Source organism: Phocoena phocoena, chromosome 1 (assembly GCF_963924675.1).
Source record: "Phocoena phocoena chromosome 1, mPhoPho1.1, whole genome shotgun sequence".
NCBI lineage: Eukaryota > Metazoa > Chordata > Mammalia > Artiodactyla > Phocoenidae > Phocoena > Phocoena phocoena.
The window spans coordinates 36,429,579-36,450,428 of record NC_089219.1 but is presented as its reverse complement, the minus strand read 5'-3'; the positions used below and the strand labels follow the sequence as shown (position 1 = coordinate 36,450,428).

At 48.1% G+C, this 20,850-nt stretch overlaps 1 protein-coding gene across 2 annotated transcripts in view; it reads right to left on the bottom strand.

Moving 5' to 3' along the window:
* Positions 1 to 17,262, bottom strand: part of RNF220 (ring finger protein 220) — a 224,438-nt gene extending 207,176 nt beyond the window's left edge. The window contains exons 1-2 of one of the 2 annotated variants that reach the window (XM_065881242.1): positions 16,983 to 17,262; positions 9,845 to 10,580 (exon numbers count right to left, since the gene is read on the bottom strand). In XM_065881242.1, the coding sequence (XP_065737314.1) occupies positions 9,845 to 10,469 (625 nt within the window). In that variant the 5' untranslated portion in view covers positions 10,470 to 10,580; positions 16,983 to 17,262. Of the gene's footprint in view, positions 1 to 9,844; positions 10,581 to 16,982 lie in introns of those variants that run through there. The other variant, XM_065881240.1, reaches the window with a different exon arrangement.
* Between the last annotated feature and the right edge of the window lie 3,588 nt (positions 17,263 to 20,850).

Below are 20,850 nucleotides of genomic sequence, written 5' to 3'. Positions count from 1 at the left end.
GATGGGAAACTGGAAGAGGAGGGCAGCATTTGCAAGGAGGCACCTCAGCAGTTAGGAAAGGGTTAAGAGCACATGTCTGTCTGGGACCTCTTACCCGTAAATCAGCCTTGACTGCTGCTCAGGCTGAATGAAGCCCCACCAGGTTGGCCTGTCAGGAAGGAAGCCCATGCGTCCAGACTTTTGTTGTTCTAAGGATTTTTTTTTTTTTTTTTTAATTTTACTGCTCAGGAAGGAAGCTGAAGCCTAGGCCCTAACTGCAGTCCTGCTGATTACTTACCCTCGCAGGCACTGCTGCCTTTACCTCCCTATCTACCTCTCAGACCCAACTCTTTCCTTTCCTAGAGTTCCTTCCTATGACTGTGGCATTTGGGCCTAAATCCCAGACTTTCCACCCTTCTTTAAAAACTCAAAATTAAGAATGTTCATTGTTTCCCTTCCTACATCCCATACGTTTCTGTGTCTGTGTGGAAAGGACTGGGGACTGGGAGAGAGGAGTAGGTGCTCTATGATCTACAGAGACATTTTGTCCCCCAGAGTGACTTGAACCCCTTCTCTTAAATGGAGCTGTGAAGGAACGGATGGGGATTGAGGTGTCAGACAACTGGCCTCCAAAGGTTATTTCTGCTATGTATATACGTGAAACCTATATTTAAATAACAGACTCAAATCCAAGGTCCTCAGGCAGAGGGTCAGTGTTTCCCACTCCCATCCTCCTACTCCCCACCTCTCCTACTGATGCAGTCATTCTCTGGTGTTCCCAAGCCCCCTGGGGCTTTCTTTCTACAAAGAGAAAAACACTGAGTTTATTTGTGCGCTCAGGGTAATGGACAGCCCTCTTTTACTCCTAGGAGAATGCACACAGACACTGTGGAAGAGGCCTATCCCCGCCCAACCCTGCCCTCCCCTTCCCCTGCTAATCTCTCCCCAGCAGCCCCCTGCCCCCCTCCCCGGGCTCAGTCCTGCTGCTGTATTTCTCTCCTGACCTACAAGGCCTCTTCAAGCCCCTTCCTAAGCCTCCCCCAAGCAGAGACAATCCATCATGCTGTGGGACTGTGACACACACAGATGGGGGAAGGTTCACAGATTTCTCTCACACAGGCAAGAGGGGAAAAGTGCCTGTATAACTTAAAATCTGAGGACATACTAGAAACTCTGGGACTCTGAATTCTAATACTAGTCAAACACCATTAAAGCAAATCCTATTTTATATGGCCCAAATTTCTAGCACACACAAATTCTACTGGCCCATTTATTTCTAATAATATCTGATAATACAAAGTTCCAGAATAAGAAAATATGATGAGATTCAGATTCTCTAACCTGGGCTGCTGCCTAGATATCTAATCCTAGTCAAGTCCCTTCCTGACTCAGAGACTCAGTTTCTTTAACTATAATATTACCTTGCTTCTTAACAAAATGAAGGACGAGAGGTCAGAGGGCCACCAGGGCTAATCCTGGTGGATGGATAATAATGCAGGGAGGTGAAGCAGCTGCTATCACAGAAAAGGGCTCTGAGCCTTTCTCCCTCCCTCTTCCACATCGCCATAAGGCATGAGTGCATGAAAGGATCCTACATACATGCTAGTCAGTAATGACCCTGTGTTTGTCTACATCAGTGCTTCTAACAAGGAAGATTATACCACCAGATTGTCCTTGAAAATAATAATAGTCATTATGTATTGCACACTTAGTATGTGTGAGGAACTGTTCTAAGCATTATCAGTGAGCTTAATCTCATTCAGCCCTTCACAACAACCCTTTTAGGTTGTGTAATTCCCACTTTACAGATGAGAGTACAGGGGCCCAGAGAGGTTAAGCAATTTGCCCAAGGTCACAGAGCAAATAAGCTAAAGGATCATGATTTTACTCCAGAGGCTGAACTCATAGCCACTATGTTATATTGCCTCCCCACCTTTGACGTGAAACACCTTCAGGTTGAGGCTCAAAGGGGCAAATACAATATTTATCCCTCTAACAGGTATTTATTATGCTAGGCCATTCTGACTCAGTGTGCATCAAACTCTGAAAAGCAAGGTCAGGTGAGAGCAATATAGGATCAGCTAGCACCTAAATGGAAATCATATACCTGAAAATAAAGCAAAGGTCTCTCCAGGGCTGGCCCTTGCCCCCTCCCTACAGCTTTCTGACTGTCTGCTGCTCTAAGATGGATGCAAAGCCATAAGTTTCAGCCTGCAAATGAATTTCAGTGGAAAAAGACAACCCTCATCTGGTGAGTCACACTAAAGCTTACCGGGCTTGATTTCTCATGAGACTGTACCAAGAGGTTCCTTCTTCACCCATGCAGCTCTAGACTTTCCTAAAGCTCCGTGTCTGCTGAACAGAATGTACTGGATGCAGCACCATGTCTCCCCCCAGAAACACAACTTTCGTTTCCTCTAGGTCATCTTCACTCAGAACACATTCCACAGAGAAAATTGCCAGTCAAATGTCTGAATTGCCAGATGCTTGTATGTATCTACAAAACTCCCACATCACTTGTCTGGTTCCAGCTGCAACCAGGATCTAGGTAGAAATCTTTTTTCCTAAAATACACACCCAAAGATCTATTTTTGTAGACTCCATGATAGGTGATGTAATGCTGTGGGAAAACATTTGGGTAGGGGATAGACTCCAGTCTTAGGTTTCTAGAGAGTTAGGAGAGAAAAGCAAATTTTAAATTATTTTTTAAGTTATGAAAGTTTTTTAACCAAAATAACACAATAAATCTGTACTTGAGAAAGGTAATTGCACATCTCTTAAAAAACTCCCTCCCTACCTCCTCATCAAAACTCAAGGTATATAAATTATTCCTTTCTTTCCTCAAACCACTACACCTTTCCGATAGCACAGTTTTATGGATACTATCCAGTGCAAGGCTGAAGAGTGGCAAATTGATGAAAACTTAAAGTAAAAGTTAGATTATAATCACTACCATCAATTTATTCAATACTCAACTAACACTTATTGAACACTTTGCTGTGATTGGTACTGATTTAATGCTAAAATTTTTTTTAACACTGAAACTAAAATGTGATTGAGATAATAGAAAAGTCTGATCCATTGGGTAAGGCTGGAAGGGCATGAATTACTTCTATTTGCTTAGCATCTACCAGGTTCACTGATTCATACTACAGCCTCTCATTCCCTCCAGGCCTAAACCCATAGCCCCAACTCGGGATCTCTTCCTGGAAAAGGCACAACAGAGTGACTAAGTAGGTGAAAGTTCTTTTGCAGAAAATTCTCCTCCTTGCCTCAAAGAGGTATTTAGAAATTTCCACTCTGTAGCACACACTTTGAGGTTCCAAAGGATAAAAACACACTCTTTTCAACCACAAATGCCACAACTTAAATGGCATTTTAAAAAAAATTTAAGGCATTTTAGCTGCTATGTAGCAGTACGTCATCCTTAGGCCTGCAGCTCATCTCTCTTTAGGAGGGGTAAAATGGCACTGGGAAATGTTGCCGAACTGTGTGAAGAGAATATTTAAATGCAAAAATTATTGTTATTTTGGTGTAAAATCGTGTGGGTTTTACAATAAAATGTAACATCACTCCGAATCTCAAGTATTTATAAAGAGTACATTCCAACATGTGTTCTGATATTTTTTGACCAGAGGGATGTGGTTAAAAAGAGTTAAAAATATGAAAATCCATCATAAAAATATAACTCTATTAAGTGTATTGTCACTCCAAATCCCGAGTATTTGCAAAGGCTCTATTTCAAAGTGTGCCAACATTTATTAACCAGATGGGTGTAGTTAATAAGGGTTAAAAATAAGAAAAATCAATATAAAAATATAATTCTATTTTTTAGTTTCCTCTTCCCTGCCTAATGAGGAAAAGGGGTGGGGAGGGAAAGCAACTTTTGTTATTTGGATACAATGTGTGTTTTTTGTTTTCAAACAAAAAAGGGCCACCAAATAATCAACCTGGGGCCACTGACCGGAAGGCAGCCCCGGAAAACTTCCCGTGGGAAGAGTTCCAGAAATTGCCCGGACATTAACGAGCCCCGCTGTGCTGGCTGCGAGCCTCAGACGGTCAGAGGTGACCGCGACTCGCCTCGCCCGAATACCAGCCATCCTGCCGATTCACGAACCCCGGGACTTGGGAAACATTCCCCGGACTTGAAAAGCAAGACGGACGGGGAAAACACTTCGAACCTACGTGAGAAACCTCAAAGTCCTCGGATGCCGGTGGCGACGCCAGATCCAGATGCGCGCGTGCACACGTCCATGCCCCCGGCTCGCCGCGCCCCGGAGCCCTCCGCGCTCCCTCCTCCCACTCCCGCCTACCCACAGCCTCGCCCCCCAAGCCCCCTCCCCGCTCAGTGTCCCCTAGCCTCTTCACTCCGCTACCCGCCCATCTGCACCTCCCGCCGGGTCCCCCGATCGCCCCGACCTCCGCGTGGGCGCGCCCCGTCCTCGGCCACAACCCCTCCCACCCCCTCACCCCGACCCCATCTCTATGCGGCTCGTACGACGTACAGGAAACCGGCCCAGGGCTCGGTTCTCAGTGCGACCTGGGGGCGCTGGGCGTGGAGGGCGGGGCGGGGGTGGGGGACCAGGCAGCCCTCGGGTCCCGGCCGCGGGCGGCGGCGGCGGCGGCGGCGGCGGCGGCGCGGTGCTCGCCCGGCCCCGGGGTAGCGCCCGGCGTTCTCCCGCAGCCTCCGAGTCCGGCCGAGCGACGGCGAGGTCACCAACATTTCTGAAACCACTTGAACGCCATCTCCGTGGCGGAGGCTGGGGGTCCTTTTCAAGTGAGCCAACGGGGCCCACGCTGTGGTCCTTCCTCCCCCCTCGCCGGCCTCGCGCCTCTCCGCGCCCCCTCCCCCAAACGATCAATTACTAGCCACCCTTCTGCCGGGAGCGGCGAGGGGCTGGCTGGCGGCCGCGAGGAAACGGCAGCCCGGATCACTTCTGCATGACAATTGATGGGAGGGAGGGCGCGAGGCAAGGAGGGAGGACGGCTGCGGTGTCCGTTTTCTCACCATGGTGATTAGGCATTCCGGCCGTGCGAGGAGGCAGCCGCCGACCAGAGCGGCGCGGCGTGGAGCGAAGGCAGGGGAAGAGCGGGAGCGGGAGCGAGCCCAGCCTCCGGGCGGGCCAGCGGCGCGCCGAGCCAAGCCAAGCCAGGCCAGATGGCTCTGCAGCCATCAGGGACTTCTCCCGTCCAGCCCGGCCCCACTTTAGCTGTGCAAACATTTCTTTATCCCAACAAGACAATTAAACCCAGCAGCATGAAAAGGAGTCTCCATGACTGTGTTGGGAGTGAACAACCAGAAACAACCACACACATCACAGGAGTTCTCGCCCCCTCCTCCCCCACCCACCCCAGATGGGGAGGGAAAAGGGACTCCGCGAGAACCCCGGGAGCAGCTGAGCCGACAACCGGGCTAGGTCTGGGCAATCAGTACAGAGGGCACCATCTGACCCATCTTTCTGATGATTTCTGCACCCTTTCAGAGTGGTCATCTGCTCCAGTTACAATCCAGAAGTTGAGCCTGGTGACCTGAGAGCCGCCGCAAACATTCTTCCCAGCAAGAGCAATTCTCCTAAAAGCCCAGATCAAGGTCCCTACCCAGACGTAGTCCTGGGTAGTCCCAGAGCCCTTGGGAAGTAGCCCCCCTAACACCACCCCCATGTTGTGGCCAGCCCTGCTCATTCCAGGCTGCCCTGGGCCTATGTGGGCTCAGCTGATTTGATTCCTAGGACATAGGGTCTTCAAGGATACGTGCCATTGTAAAGACACATCTCAGAGTCAAAATACCATCTCTCCTACTCAGGGCTTTTCAAATGTGAATGACTTCCAATATATCAAAGATGAGAGCAAAGCAGAACATCTGGGAACTGCTGTGAGTCACAGGGTTCCCTGCCTACCTGTGAATCTGCCTGACCACAGGGAAGGGCGAAGAAAGAGGGCCACTTGGGGTCAGTGTCCAGTGCCCATCTCTGAGGTGAGCCAGAAGGCAGGGCCCATCATCACTTCCCAAGGGCAGTTCTGATTCCTCTCAGCCCTCAGGGCGAGCATGCATCCTAGCCAACTCCAATTGCTGTATCACCCAGACAGGGATTGGGCACAGGAGAGGTCTACAGAGAACAATCAGGAAATGCACATGATAAGAGCCAGAGTGCTAAGGGGGTAATAAATGTATAGATTCTAGCACAAGGCAACAGAGAATACCTATTTTCCCTTTTGTTGTAAAGTTTCCTTAATGAGGAAATGTTTATTTTAAAAGCCCTGGGAAACATATCTGTAGACACTTCATATGTAAGACACACGTGGACTATTCATAATTGGTCCATAAATTTTCACCTCATTTCCCTGGACAAGGAGACTTGGAGACGGGTTCAGGGCATGACAATAAACGGGAGTTACCTCAGTCCCCTTCCTGGGGAATCATGCATCCTCCACGAATGGCTTCTCACAAAATACTTCTCCCTTTTTCCAGGGCACATAAGTCAGTCCTGTTGAGTAAAGGCTTCTTTTTTCCATAGAGCCCAACACCTACCTCAGGAATCACCTGTGATGCCAGGTAGATGAACAGGCAAGCAAACTGGAATCATCTACTAGGAGAGACAATACTTTACCCAAATAGCTACATTTCTTTCTACAAATATGCATATTTAATCACAAAAGAAATCCTGCCTATCAGTACCCAGATTTAAGGAAAGAACACGTGTGCATTACACCATGTCTGCAGGCCCCTCTTTCAAGCGCTCTCAGATGTGGACATACCTGCATATGGATGCAGTGTGTGAGCAGGGGGAGGCTGCGAGAGTAAAAACTGCCAGTGTTTCCACTGTAAAACTGATATTTTTCATTGACTTAAAACTCAGTCATAAAACTTCTACTCTAAGTAAGGGACACACACACCCACACTCATCCCACCCCCCAGCAAACCCCTAAAGCTACATGCTTATTTAGGAGTTTTACTGTTGTATTTAATTAAAACTTTTTTTAATTTTATGAAAAACATTTTATTTATATGAAGAGAACTGAAAAATCAGTCAACCATATCAAAGATTAACTCTAAATTTTAAGTATTACAAAACATAAAATATACACGGTTAATTTCTGGCAATCTGGGCAAAAGCCACTGTATCCTATCACTTTGCTCTTTTGAACACTTTCTATCCTCTCTCTTCTTGCCTCCCCACCTCCTCACTGCCCCATCTGCCCCTCAAGCTCTCCCCTTGGAAGCAGTCTTGTATACTGTCACTCGATTATCTGAGAAATATTACTTATTTCTAAACGGTTCTGTAGGGAGGACCTGAAAGGCATCTAGTGGGAATAATCAGGCCTTCTAACGGCCCTTAAATATGTATTTACATAAAACAGACCATAAATATTCCGACACACGTCGGCATATGACAGGAGCCAAGAAAGCTGCAGCAGACTTTGTCGTGGTGCCTCTTCCTTACATAAAAATGTTTCCCCAGCCTTCCAAATACTCAAAATCAAAAGCACAAATGCTCCCCAGTACAACCCTGTGAAGGCTGCTATCCCACCCAAGGGAAGGAAAGGAGAAAGAAGCACAAATCCAGGGTTATCACAGGGTAACAGTCTCCTATTCACTTTGTACCTTTATTTCTCATTTAAGATCAGTCACAAATGCAACTCTAGATAATAATGTGTGGACAGTCTACACTCACAGACACACCTACAGGTCTAATGTCTGTGTAAGAGAAAAAGGAGAACACAAAATACTCATTAAAGAAAGGATATTTTAAACAAATAAAAGGGGAAAGGGCTCCAATTTATACAACACTACAGTTTGAAGTAAAGAAGTTTCCCCACCCTTCTGATCAGAATCTCATTAATTTCAAGGTCAGAATTCCATTTCACTTTGGGAGACAGACTCATTTAATTTTTCTCCACCCAGGCGTATTCCTGTGTGAGGGATCCATCTCCATGGGGGATGGCACCCCTACACAATGCAAACCAGGCAAACGGAAGAGTTATGGCTTTGACACTCAGAGGGGAATGGATATCCACATCTATGAGTGCTGACCTGACTAACAAGCTTCCTCCTGCTCTGGGGGTCTGAGACAGGTTTGGGCTAAAAAATGGAAAAATGGAGACAAGCTGGATTTGTTAGGAGAGAAGAAAGGAATCTTGACCTCCAGGTGTTACTCTGTGGCATGTTAGTTTTAAGAGGATTTCATATTCAACTTGTGTTTGGAGAAAAAAGGAGCAGAATCTGTCACACCCGAACCCAGGACAGTTTGGGCCACAGGTCAGGTTAGAGCTCGCCTTTATCACTTGCACTTCGACCAATGAAAACTAAACTACACTAAACTAAAACAGACCGATACAACGCCAATCCGTGTTCAGCAAGTATATTCCTAAAGCAGGGTCAGCGCGCGCACACACACACACACACACACACACACTCACACATCAGCTGTACAGAAAGGGAAAGGTGGAATAGGAGCTAAAGCAAAAGAGAGAACATGGGCAGTTGTGCTGTCAGATAGCAGCCTTCTCCCTTAAGTGGAGAGGTCTTGGGCTTACAGACGCTGACATAAAAGACACACTCGCAACATATTTCAAAACCAAAGAGCGATGGATTTACAAGGCAGGTTGATTTTATGATGACTTTTATTGAAAAGGTACGCTGGGTTCAGGCAGATGCCTTTTAGTGCAGGAAAGTTAACACAGTGCCTAATTCAAGGAGACAGCCTGAGGAAGCAGTGCCGACAGGGGAGAGAGCTGCAACGTCTCTATTACTCTCCTTGGCATCATAAAGAGAAGAGAAAAAAATGACATTCGTGGTGGTGGTTATAGAGAGGACGGGAGCACAAAAAACAGAGAAGAGGGGAAAGCAAACCTCAGATGTAGTTTTCTTAAGAAAATAAAATGAAGCAAATCTTAGAACAAAGGATCGGGTGGGAAAACACCCTCAGTTCATAAATTCTCACCAGGCTTGAAGAAAACTGCTCTGTGGGGTCTACCCATAGTCCCAAAGCTTCGAAACACAATTATTTTTTGATTATATTAGAGGGGAAGATGGCAGGGTTCAAAACTCCTACTCTACAAGTTCCAAGTAAAGGTTTAGCCCCAACTATTAGTGAGTGTAGCCGGAGCCCAGCAAGGCACTTGGAGAACATGACAGAGCTGTTCCCTAAGCAGAAATTAATAATAGTTGTGAGCATAAAATATGGAGCAGCCACACAGGCCAGCTGTGTCTACTCCTAAAAGGGAGCCCCTGGATAAGCACCCAGAAAACCTGTTAAATCCCAAGAGAAGTCGACTTTCTAGCCTTGTGATTGCAAGGAAAACACAGCTGTTTGAAATGCTTTATGGTGATTGACGACACCTTTGTCCTTCTCTGAAAAATAGCCTGATTTGGAGTAGGGCTGAGAGTTGTGAAAAATACAGTCACGTGGAGTCTGCTGGATGTGATAACAATGGAAAAACTAAAAAACTAATACCGAGATCAGAGAAACATAATGAGGATAGCAAAGAGAGGAGGGATGGACGGTTTCTTTGAGCCCCCCAAATTCCCTAGGAACCTACACTTACTAATGAAATGACATTCACTCCGGTCCATATACAGCACCCCCTCCACTCCAGAGTCCCCAGAGAATAAGCCAATCAAGCCCTGGAGGGAAGGGCAGTGCAGGCCAATGCGCCTCTGGCTACCTTCAGAAAAACGTTTCCTACAAGAACTATCAATGCTCATTGACAAGAGACAAGTAAATGTCAGCACTCCACAGCTATTGAATGGGAGGGAGTCGGCCCTTCCCATTACTAGGAGCATGAAAAATGCCACCGACCTGTTGAATCCTATTGTAAGGCAGGGCTTACTGGGGTTAGGGGAGGGCTGCACCAAAGTACTTACATCTGTCATTCCGATCCTCTGGGCTAGATGAGGCTTCCCGATCCGAAATGAGGCCAGAGACGGCAAAAATCTTCTTCCCAGTGTCGTCAACCTTAAGTGAACCGGGGGAGCTAGATGGCAGCTGTGTCCCAAAGTCATATTCCTTGCCATCTGCATCTGAGAAGCGCAAGTGGGGAGACTCTGTGTCATGGCAGTTTTTAAGTCGCTTGGCCGGCGTAAAGGCTGACTGATAACTCTCCCGGTCCTCAGTGGAAGCAAAGGGACGGAAGGCCCCCACTCCACTATGATTCAGCATACTGATTGGGGTGCAATCTAGATTTGGGGGGGCGAACTGAGGGTGGAGGTGTAGTAAAGAAGGGGGAAAATCACGATTGGCAAAAGTGCCCGGCACCCCACCTTGCCGATGGTACATAGAGGCAAAGGTGTAGGAGCCATTGGTGAATGGAATATGCACGTCCTTGTCTACCGAGACAGGTACACCGAAGGGTCGTGGCTGCTGACAAGGGATGGAAGCATCACGGCTAGCCTCAGCCGTGGACGCCAGGACCATCAGTGCTGGGGATGCCAGTGGGTTGGGGAGGTAGGATGAGTTCTCCATCTTGAAGGCTGCCCGGTGTAAGTCCATCGGAGTCTCTTTCTATGGCCGACGTCACACAAGAAGCAGTCTTCCCTGGGAGGGAGTGGCACCTGGGATCAGGGCAGGGAATATTACTGGGGAATCATCCCCTTCTAAGACCTGCGGAAACAGCAAAGAGAAAGAAAGAGGGGGGAGGAAGGTCAGGGGGAGGAAAGAAAAGGGAAACCCCAAGTGATCGAAACACCATCCTTCTGGCTTACAGATGCTCGGGCAAGAGACACCACAGGCTTTAGGAGCCAGTGGGCAGCAGCATCAGACCATTTTCATTCAGGAAAATCAATAGACAACTTACTGTGATGTACGCGTAGCTGACTTTGGTCCCTACACGTTCCGGGTGAAATGCGCCTGAGCCCAGCAAAGGAAAAAAAATCATAAAACCTCCAAATACAATATTCCCTGAGCAAATGAGCTTTGGAAGGCCAAGTCACCCAGTAGGTTAGGTGGGGGTCTATATTTTAAAGGGCTTGCACCTGCATACACTGCTCATGGCTGGCCTGGTGTTCCAACAGAGACCAGGTTCTACTCATATGACCCCCCGCATCCGCATCCCCTCTTCGTCTTCTCTAGCAATGCCCTGAGACTGAAAAAATCCTAAGTCAAGCACATCTAGATCATGAACACCTCCACGTGTTAGTTGGTACAAGTCGTACATGTGGATAAATCACACACACTGGCACATACATAAACACACATCTTCATGTATCATCTAAGACTGTTTCCAGAAAGAAGTACTATGTGAAGAAACAACAGCAGCATTATTTTTGATCCACACCCCTCCCTAATCATATAGGCTTTCTCTTTTCTGAGAAGGAACAAAACCTTCATCAATAAAGTGCCTGGCGTCTCTGGCAATATTTAAAATCATAACGGGTGCCTTTGGCATATGTTCTCTGGAAGCGTCTGTCTTCCAGGGGCAGCAAAGAACTGATTGGTAATTTTAGTTACTAATGCACTCACTCTTAAGTAGATTTGTAAACTGCCTTGAATTTGCCATTGCCATTTAGAGCAAAATGTTAACAAAATTTCTGACTTACTTTCCTGTGCTTACTGGCCCAGTCAGAGTTGATGTCCGCTAAAGACCCCTGGAACAAATTGTAGTTCAGAAAGACTTCTTTCAATTTCCCTTTTAAATTTAGGTTGTACATTTTCATAGCCACTGATTCTGTTTCAAAATTTATTTTGAGTAGGGGGTGGGAGAAGGGCTGTGTATGAAAGTCGGGATAACAGAAGATGAACACTAGGACTTATTAGCTTGAAGGATGTACACTAAATAAAAACTTAATGAAACTTAAAGTGTAACCAGAAAGCACCATCTGCTACAAATCATAACCTCTAAATTGAGAGTCACGTCTCAAATAAAATTTACCCCCTCCCTTAAAAAAAGAAAACCCACCTAGATAAAGGAGTATCTCTGATATTCCCCCAGACAGAGTGACCTCAGTTAAGCAGTACATGAATCCTCCCGGCTTAATGCAGCGCATAGAGTATTTCCTTCTCCCATCCTGTAGCAGACATGTCAATGACTGTTATAAATTGGGAAGATGAGTGCACACCATCGGACTGCTTCCTCATTTGGCATCTTTCCTTATAGACATCATTGCTAAATTACCAGATTATGTATCTCACATTAAAGGATTTTTCTCTCTCCCAAATTTTAAATAACTTTCCTGTCAAGTTATAGCAGTGCAGGGAATGATCTGCCAAGGACAGCCAGTTAGGCTGACAAGTCTGGGAATCCTGTTCTTGGCTGTTTTCAAGTCAGATTAATGGTCATACAACACGGATGCTCCGAAAGTGGGTCCAGGGCTGATCCAGGGGTTCTAAGCAGCTCCTCACAACAGAAATAACAAACTACTTGTCAAACAAGCAATACTATATGAGGCAAGCTAGAGAAAAGGGCAAACATAATACACTAGGGGTGAGGGGAAGGATGTTTTCCCCCCCCCCAAAATAACCATCACCCAGAGGATTTGCTTTTTATTTTTACTTCCTGGATCACCTCATTATCTTAAATGAGTTTAATAAATTAGTAATCTGGCAACAGCACTGGACACTCCAACAGAACACAGTGAATCACTCAAACCTGGTTATTCATTTGAAACTTCATTATACTGAAAAGAAATCAACAATATTTTCCCAGGCCACATCTCTTTTTCTCTACTGTGTGGGCGTTGGTCTCTGTGGGGGAAGGGGGAGTGCTTTTTTTATTTTCCCTTTTCTTTCTTACCCCCTCCTCACATTAACAACTTGTATAGATGAGGCTTCAGCAGACCACAGTCATTATGAAAATCTATAGTTAATACACTCCCAATGTCAAAATGTCATGGGTTTAAACACAGAACCCCAAATAAGAAAACTGACCCTCTTAATTAAAAAAATATGGATTGTAAGATAATCAGCTTGATGGAGCATTTGGGTGACTGTAAAGAACTGGCCAAAGGGAAAGTAAGTAACTGTTACTTTTCTGCCTCTATGCTGATTTTTTTTAATTTAGCACTTCGTGCAAATCCAGATTAAAATAACTCCAGCTATTGATCTGAGCAGTGGAATTGACATTAATTTTAGTTCACTTCTCACTTTGCAAAGGGATCAATAGGAAGTAATAACAGCTGACATCCCCGCTGAAAGGAGGAGAAAGAAGGGCTGAAGACAGAAATCGAAAAGCAACCAAATAAATCATCAGCTACTTTTCCACGGCATCAGACAAACTCCAAACAGATTGCAAAAAGTCTTTGTTGAATTAACTAAACAAGGAGGAGGGATCAATCCACGAAGCTAAATAAATTGTCTGGCAGGCAGTGAGGTTGGACAGAGGGACCAACAAATATTGAGTTTTTAAAATTTCAAATCCTTGACGTGATGGGTTTGGTTCAGGGCTGTATGTGTGGCAGTTTGCTAAATCACACACCCGACCCTGGTTTAAAGTGATTACAAAACGCCAGCTAACTGAATAATTAGTGAGATCACTAATTGCGTGGTTAAACATGCCAGAACCAAGACAAATGAAACGAAGAAGCTGGCGTTTGGAACATGAACATGTCTGAAACTGGGCTGATGCGCAGCGCTCCCCGCTCTCCGGCGCGAACTAGCCGCTTTCCCATTGAAAAACCGAAAGCCTGAGAGAAAGTCTCAGAGAGCGGGCAATCTCCCACCCCAGCCTCTGACCATCCCTGTCCAGGGTCTTTCCTGACCCGCGCCGGGGATCGGTGTAAAAGGAAGAGGAGCTGCGGCTGCTTCTGCTGCCCTGAGCCAAACCCACTTGCAAATGACTGCCACAAAGAAAGCTGCAAAAGCCTCTTTCCCGGAGCCCGAGCTCTGAACGCCCACCAAACTACGACTCTGCTGGTAATTAAAACGCACACACAGCCCCCCTCTGCTTATTACAACAGGTGACATTTTTGTGGTCTCTGAACCGTTTCCAAAAGCCAAGAATTAAAATAATAGAACAAATTAAACGATATTTTTCCTTTGCATAAATAAACTTTAAAAAATTAACAGGCATCTTAAAAAGCAAAGAACAGTGGGAAATGGGGCCAGGGTGGTGGAGGGTTGTGAAGAACTCAGGGAAGATTTTTTTTTTTTTTTTTAAGTTCACAGACTTCTCCGCTTGAAGAGAATTCCCGAACGCCAAATGCCCGGGGGGTATTTGGAAACACCGCTCTAACAGAAATATTTTACCACCATATGCACGAGCTCAGGAAGCAGAAGGCTGACGCGGTTCCGTGGCTGGGGCCAACGCCTGCGATTCACACTTGGCCTGGTATCTGTCCCAAGTTTGGGCCCCGACTCAGGCCCGGCTTGGCCAGCGGGTGGGAAGCCAAGACCACCCGGCCTGTCCGAGAGTGCGGGGCCGCGGGGCTGCCGCTCAGCGAGCGGGTGCACAGTTCAGCCTCTAAGTCTTCAAACCGGGAAAACCCAACTCTTTTAGGGAAAACGGAGGAAGAAGAGGGGAAGGCGAAACCTGCATAAACTTAGGGCCAGCGCAGAGCCGAGCCCACCACTCCTCGGCCTGACCTCTCCCTCCAGCTCTCGGCTGCCTTTGCACAAACAATACTTTAGGTCCCAACAACCTCCGCACGAAACATCTGTTTGTAACTTTGGGGAACCGGGGCTCCAGCCAGGCAAGAACCGCTAAGTGCGACGGGCCCTCGTCCGCGGCCGGGTATGACCTGCGGGGCAGGAGCTCGGAGGAGGCTGCCTTCGATCGAAGTCCAAGGACCTCGTGCCCCTGCACAGCCCCGCCCCGCAGGTCACCCGGGTCCTGTCGCCGCGCGCCACTGCTTCGGCGGGCAGCCACCAGGCTCCTGGATTGCGGGGCTCCTGCACAGGCGGGCCGGCGCGGGGGAGCCGGGCCCTGCCGGTTCTCGGACAGCGGGCCTGGAGTGCGGGAGGGAGGGCTCTGCCTCTCGCGCCGCGGCCGCTCGGCCGGCGCACACGACGCGACTCGCAGAACAGGTGTGTGGTCCCCGCTCGCTCGGCGCCCGGCCCCGTCTGTCACCGCCGCCCTGTCCTCGGCCTTCCCCCACTCGCCCCGGAGTACGGCGAGAGAATTGACGCCACTTTCGCCGGGTTTCCGCGAGCCGGTAGGGATCGGCACGGAAGACGCCCTCATCGCTTTTCCTCGACGCTTTTTCTGCCTTTCCCACCTCGGCTCATTTTCCATCTGCGGGAAGAACCCCCGAGACGTGCAGAGGAGGAGGCCGGCACCCCTGACCGCTCTGTTCCCTCCTGCCTGACTCGCCGCTTCCTCCCGGCCGGCCCTTTTTTTATCTTTATTTTTCCTTTCTTTCCCCTTTGCCCCTCAAGCCGAGTCTGGTGCGGAGGCGAGGGGCGAGACGTGGCTGGTGGGCATCGTGGGCAGAGAGTGCCCGAGTCTTCCCTCTGAGCTGCTCCAGGGCGGGAGGCGGCGCGGGCCAGAGACCCCAGACTGCCGGCCCGGCCCGGCCTGGCAGGACTGAGCCCCATACCGAGAGCCCCCGCCCCATACACCCGCCCGGTGCGACGCGCGCCCGGCTCGGGGCCCGGGCTCTGGCCCTCCGCTGGAGCCGCTGCCGGGCTCGAGAGAGCGCGTTCTGATCGGGAAGCGAGAGCTCTCCCCCTGCCTTCGGGTAGCCCGAGTCCCCGCTACTTCTGGGCTCCCGCGCGCCGGGCCGGCCGGGGTCCACCCGCACCTCGAGCTCTTGGAGGGGCTCCTGGAGCGGAGGACAGACCGGGCATCCCCTCGGATGGCCTCACCACCGTGGGCGGCCTCGCCCGGGGGGCCACACGGAAGCTCTCCGCCCAAGTTTGTTGTGCCCTGGAAGAAAAGGCTTTCCCTTACAAAGCACAAAGGCGAAACGCCCAGGCGGAGCCCTGAAAATCCCGGGGCTGGGGAGAGGGGCGACCAGAGGCTCGGGAGCGAGGTGACGGGCCTGGCTCCGGGCGGAGAAGGTCGCTCCGCCCGGGCTGACGAGCGCGGCTGCGGTGGCCGCAGGACTGCAGCGCCCGGCGTGCTCGCTGAAAAGTTTTGTTCTCAAGTCGGAAGAAGAGAAATTGTTACTCAGTTTAAGGCAGGTCTAAGATAAAAATAAAACTACAAAAAGAGCCCCGCGCCGCTGTCTGTACGGCGGTCCTCCCGCCCCTCTCGGTGGAACCGCTGGGAGAGAGAGTCCCGGCCCCGAAAATCCCGGGAGACCTCTCACGGGTCGGGCTGCTCTGAGACCAGGCCCGCGGGCCGAGCGGAGCGGGGAGTTTACCCGCTGCATTTCGAGCGGTCCACCTCTGGGCCAGCACCTGCCTCCTTCCTGCCCGCGGGGGCTTCCCCCACCCCCACCTCCACCTCCTCCACGCCCTTCACCCCCGCCCCCTCCAGGAAAGTAAGCCGAGCCCCCGGAGGCCCCAGGTTTCCAGCCTCTCCCCGGGTACCCCACCGGGCAGGCCGTGTGTTGTGTGGGGGCGGTCGAGGTCCTTTCTCATTCGGATCGCCCCTTCCCCATCCCGCCAGCAGCCTCGGGCTCCCCGCTGAGTACCACCCGGCCCGGGCCCAGCCGGAAATCACCGCGGGATCCACTGGGGAGCCGGGTAAGAGGGCATTCTGGCGTTCGACCCAAACAAAGTGGGAATGTGGCTTATTAAAAGATGGAGAAAAGGAGCCCCGCTCCCTTCCCTCGCCGCCCCTGCCCCCTCACCCTTCCTACTTGTCCAATTCCCGCGTGTGGTCCCTCCCCCTCGCACCCCCCAAATAAAACACATTAAGGAAAACTCAAGACGGAAAGTTTGACTGAAGCAGCGCATGGAGTGCGCAGGGCACCGATGCCGGGAGGCACCGTCGCGAAGATCTGAGACGCGCCAGTCCAGATCCCAGCCCCTTCCCCTGTCGGGAGGGGGGGCGGGGAGCTGCCCGAATCCCTAGGAAACGAACCCGGAAAGTTAGCCAGGTTCCTGAGCCAGCCGGCTGCCTTCGCACCCACCCCTCTTATGTACGCACACGCATCCACACCCCTTTCTGGTCTCCATACTTGCCGTGGAAATTCCTTGGGAGAAAGGTCGCACTTTTCAGGACACGGAGGGAAGGAGGCGGTGAGTGTGGTGCATGAAAAGTCCCGGGTGCGCAGAGCCGGCGGAGGCAGCGGCGGCGGCGGCGGCGGCAGCGGCAGCAGCAGCAGCAGCAGTAGCAGCAGTAGGCGGCTGGCCCCGGGTTTGTGTTCGCGAGCTGCCTGGGATTGCATGTACAGATCAAGAGACTCGGTTGGTGTAAGAGAAGGAGCAGTGCTGCCTCTCAGCGCTGGCTCTAATCAGTGAATGAGCCTCCACTCTCCCAGGGACTCGGAGACACACACGCGCGCACACACACACGCACATTCACACTCACACACATACAGGCACTCTGAGCACTGAATACATTAGGGCACTAAGGGACTCTGGGAAATGGAGTCCAGAGCCAGGACACTCCTGGAGCACAGACCTGCTGGCCTTCGCGAAAGAGCTCGAAAGTCTTGGGGTTTCGAGACGTTGTGGAAACTGAAGAGAGCTCCTAGTTTTGTTCACATTTACGCGCCTTGAAAGATCTCAGTAGGTGGTTTGCTGTCCTTCCTCTCTTGAACCAAAAGCTACCAAGAGTAAATGGGTATCTTTAATACTGACACCCACTGCAGCTGAATGACTCCCAAATCCTGGCTCCCTCATAAACTCTGCCTTTTACCCAGAAAAATCTTACCTATCACTTTGCTCCTGGAATGCTTCTCTGGGTCTTTACCTATAATAATAAGATAATAAATGAATATAAATAAAACTGTTACTTGCAGAGGGGATGGAGAGGGCCTAGTTCAGCATGCATTTTTGAGATAAAAATTGTTATTGGTGTTTATATTTACAGTTCTTTCCTTTCAAATAATTTTATATCATCCTTTAATTCACCACATACAGAAAGATAAATAAGGGAAATGGATGGAGAACTAACATTCCCTGAGTGACTTCTAGAAGCTGGGTTATGGGACTAAATGCCTTTACATAATCCCATTTATCCTTAGATCAATTCTGGAGATAATATTAGCACTATTTTATATATAGAAGAGGAAGCTGAGGTTGAAAGGGTTTTGTAACTTGCCCATGGGAACACGGTTAACTATTCTAGGGTAGCAGGTATTCCAAACTCTGGAAGGGAGACCCAACCAAAATCTAATCCTGGTTTAAGAAATCCCTCCTTTCTGTGGCTCAATTTCTAAAACCACAGATTTCTCATCTCAAAAGAAAAATGGGGGTGGGGTGTGGTGGGGTGGGGTGGGGAGTACATACTGATAATCCTCCCTCCAAAGAACCACGTGGGATTACAAATTGTCTATCTAGAAGCATAGAGCCCTCACAGTCTCATTCTTGCTATTTTTTCATGGTCCCTTTTTTCTTACATTTAACATTAAGGTAGCATCTAAATATTATGTATGTTTAGGTGTACATGTGTTGTATGCATTGTTTGTATTTAAAATTTTTAGTTAGCAGCTCTAAGTAAATAGTTAATTTGATCAACCTAGAGGTCTATCCTTATGACTATTTCTGTCTCTGAAATTCATGAGATCAGGGTTGTGAAGGAACCTCTAAGTCTTTATCTCCATGTTGAGTCATTCATTCACACAGTGGCATTTAATGTATTAGGCACTATTCTTCCTGCTAGATTATTCTTTCCTGCTGGATTGTAAGCTTCATGAAGGCAAGAACCATGTTTGCTTTATTCAGCATTATACCTCAGCGTCTAACAGTGTCAGTCTCTTAGCTGAATGAATAAATGAGGATATAAAAGTAAAATGAACAAAATTTCTGCCCCCAAAGGGCTCATTATCTAGTAGGTGAGACTAGAGTTAGAAAACAATTTGATGACTGCTAAAATTAGGGTAACCATGTAATTTTTTGGCCTGAGACAAGTTTGATAGTGAAAAGAAGTACTATTAATAATTATGCTGGGGTGGAAGGGGTAAACAGGGACCATTCTGAACCAAGCATATTGAATGGTCACTCTAACTACATAAGGTGTTTCATTCATTCAATTAACAAGCATTTATTGGGAACTGTCTTGTGTGGTGTGTTGGAGAAACTACAAGCCACTTGATTTCCCTAGAAATTGAAGTATGAGCATTGAGTAGCAAGAGAAAATCAGGGGAAGTGGGACAAATCATAAAAAAGTTACGTATACTAATTTAAGGAAAGTGGATGTTATTCTACAGGTGATGAGAAACCCCTAGAGGGTTTTTCAGGGGTGTGACATGAGAGAATCTCTGTGTTAAAAAGAGCACTAGGGACTTCCCTGGTGGTTCAGTGGTTAAGAATCTGCCTGCTAATGCAGGGGACACAGGTTCGAGCCCTGGTCCGGGAAGATCCCACATGCCACGGAGCAACTAAGCCTGTGTGCCACAACTACTGAGCCTGCGCTCTAGAGCCCGCGAGCCACAACTACTGAGCCCACGTGCCACAACTACTGAAGCCCGTGCACGTAGAGCCTGTGTTCCACAACAAGAGAAGCCACCACAATGAGAAACCCGCGCACCGCAACGAAGAGTAGCACCCGCTCGCCACAACTAGAGAAAGCCTGCGTGCACAGCAACGAAGACCCAATGCAGCCAAAATAAATTTAAAAAAAATAATAATAAAATAAAATGCCAATTCTAAGAGCAAAAGTACAAAACAAAAAGAGCACTAGTTACTGGGTGAGCAGTGTGGAGTTTTGACTGGAGGTAGGGAGACCAATTAAGGAGTCTATTACAGGTAATTCAGTTGGGATATAATAGGGTCTGAACCAAGGTACTAGGGCAGCGGGAATGGAGAAGAGGGGACACATTACAGTGAAAACTAAAAGGTGGAATTAACAGGATTTAGCCACTTACTATAGTAGATGAAGGCGGAAAACTCTATATAAATCCTAAAAAGGATTTTATTATTTATAGGACAAGATGCTGTCAGTACTTTAATGTTCATTGGTAGTAAAAGACTTCCTCAGATGAGCTTATAGAGTTCCCATAAATCTAATGCACAATCTCACAGGTAGGTGATATAGATAAGAAGCCCCATGTCAATCACCAAGCCAAACATTCTAATTGCTACCATATGCAATGGTCTGCACTATGATGCAAGTACTTAGGTTTAGAAGAAATAATCACTGTCTACAAAGACAGTCTAAATTTAAAAATTAAATGCACAACCCTCACAAAACCATAACATAATCATGTAATGCAAAATCGAATATGTAATACCTCACTAATTCACAGGTCATATATCCAGCAACCTCAGCTATCCAAAACACAATGAACTAGGAAATAAGCAAAAGGGGTCCCAGAGTAGCCAAGATAAACATTACAAAGACTGTTCACTAAAGTTAACACATTTCACTCCTAGGAGGATTCCTCAAGCCTTCACTCAGAGCCGATTTACTCTTTCTTAGGTACAATTCTAATAAGCTTGATTATTTGGCTTTCCCATTCACGGCTGATTAAGATTGTCAAATTAAAAGGGGGCAGCCATTAAAAAGAATGAGATAGACTTGGATGTACTGCCATGCAAAATACCTATTGTATATTGTCAACTGGGAAGAAAAGCCAGTCATAGAACAGTGTGCAGAATATGATTTGATATTTGTATATACACAAGTATACACACACGTTAAAAGAAAATGGCCTGTGGGGATGTACATTACACTGCTAACGGTGCTTATGCCTAGAGAGTGGGAGTGTGAATGTGGGGGGGACGGTGGGGGGCCAGGAACAAGGAAGGACTTGGACTTTAAGCACTTCTGTTTGTGTGTCAATGAACATATATTAGTTTTGGGATTTTAATATCCATTAAAAGACAGACAACAAGAGCAAAAGGCAGTGCTGTTAGAGCGAGCACACTGACACCAAGAAGTGGT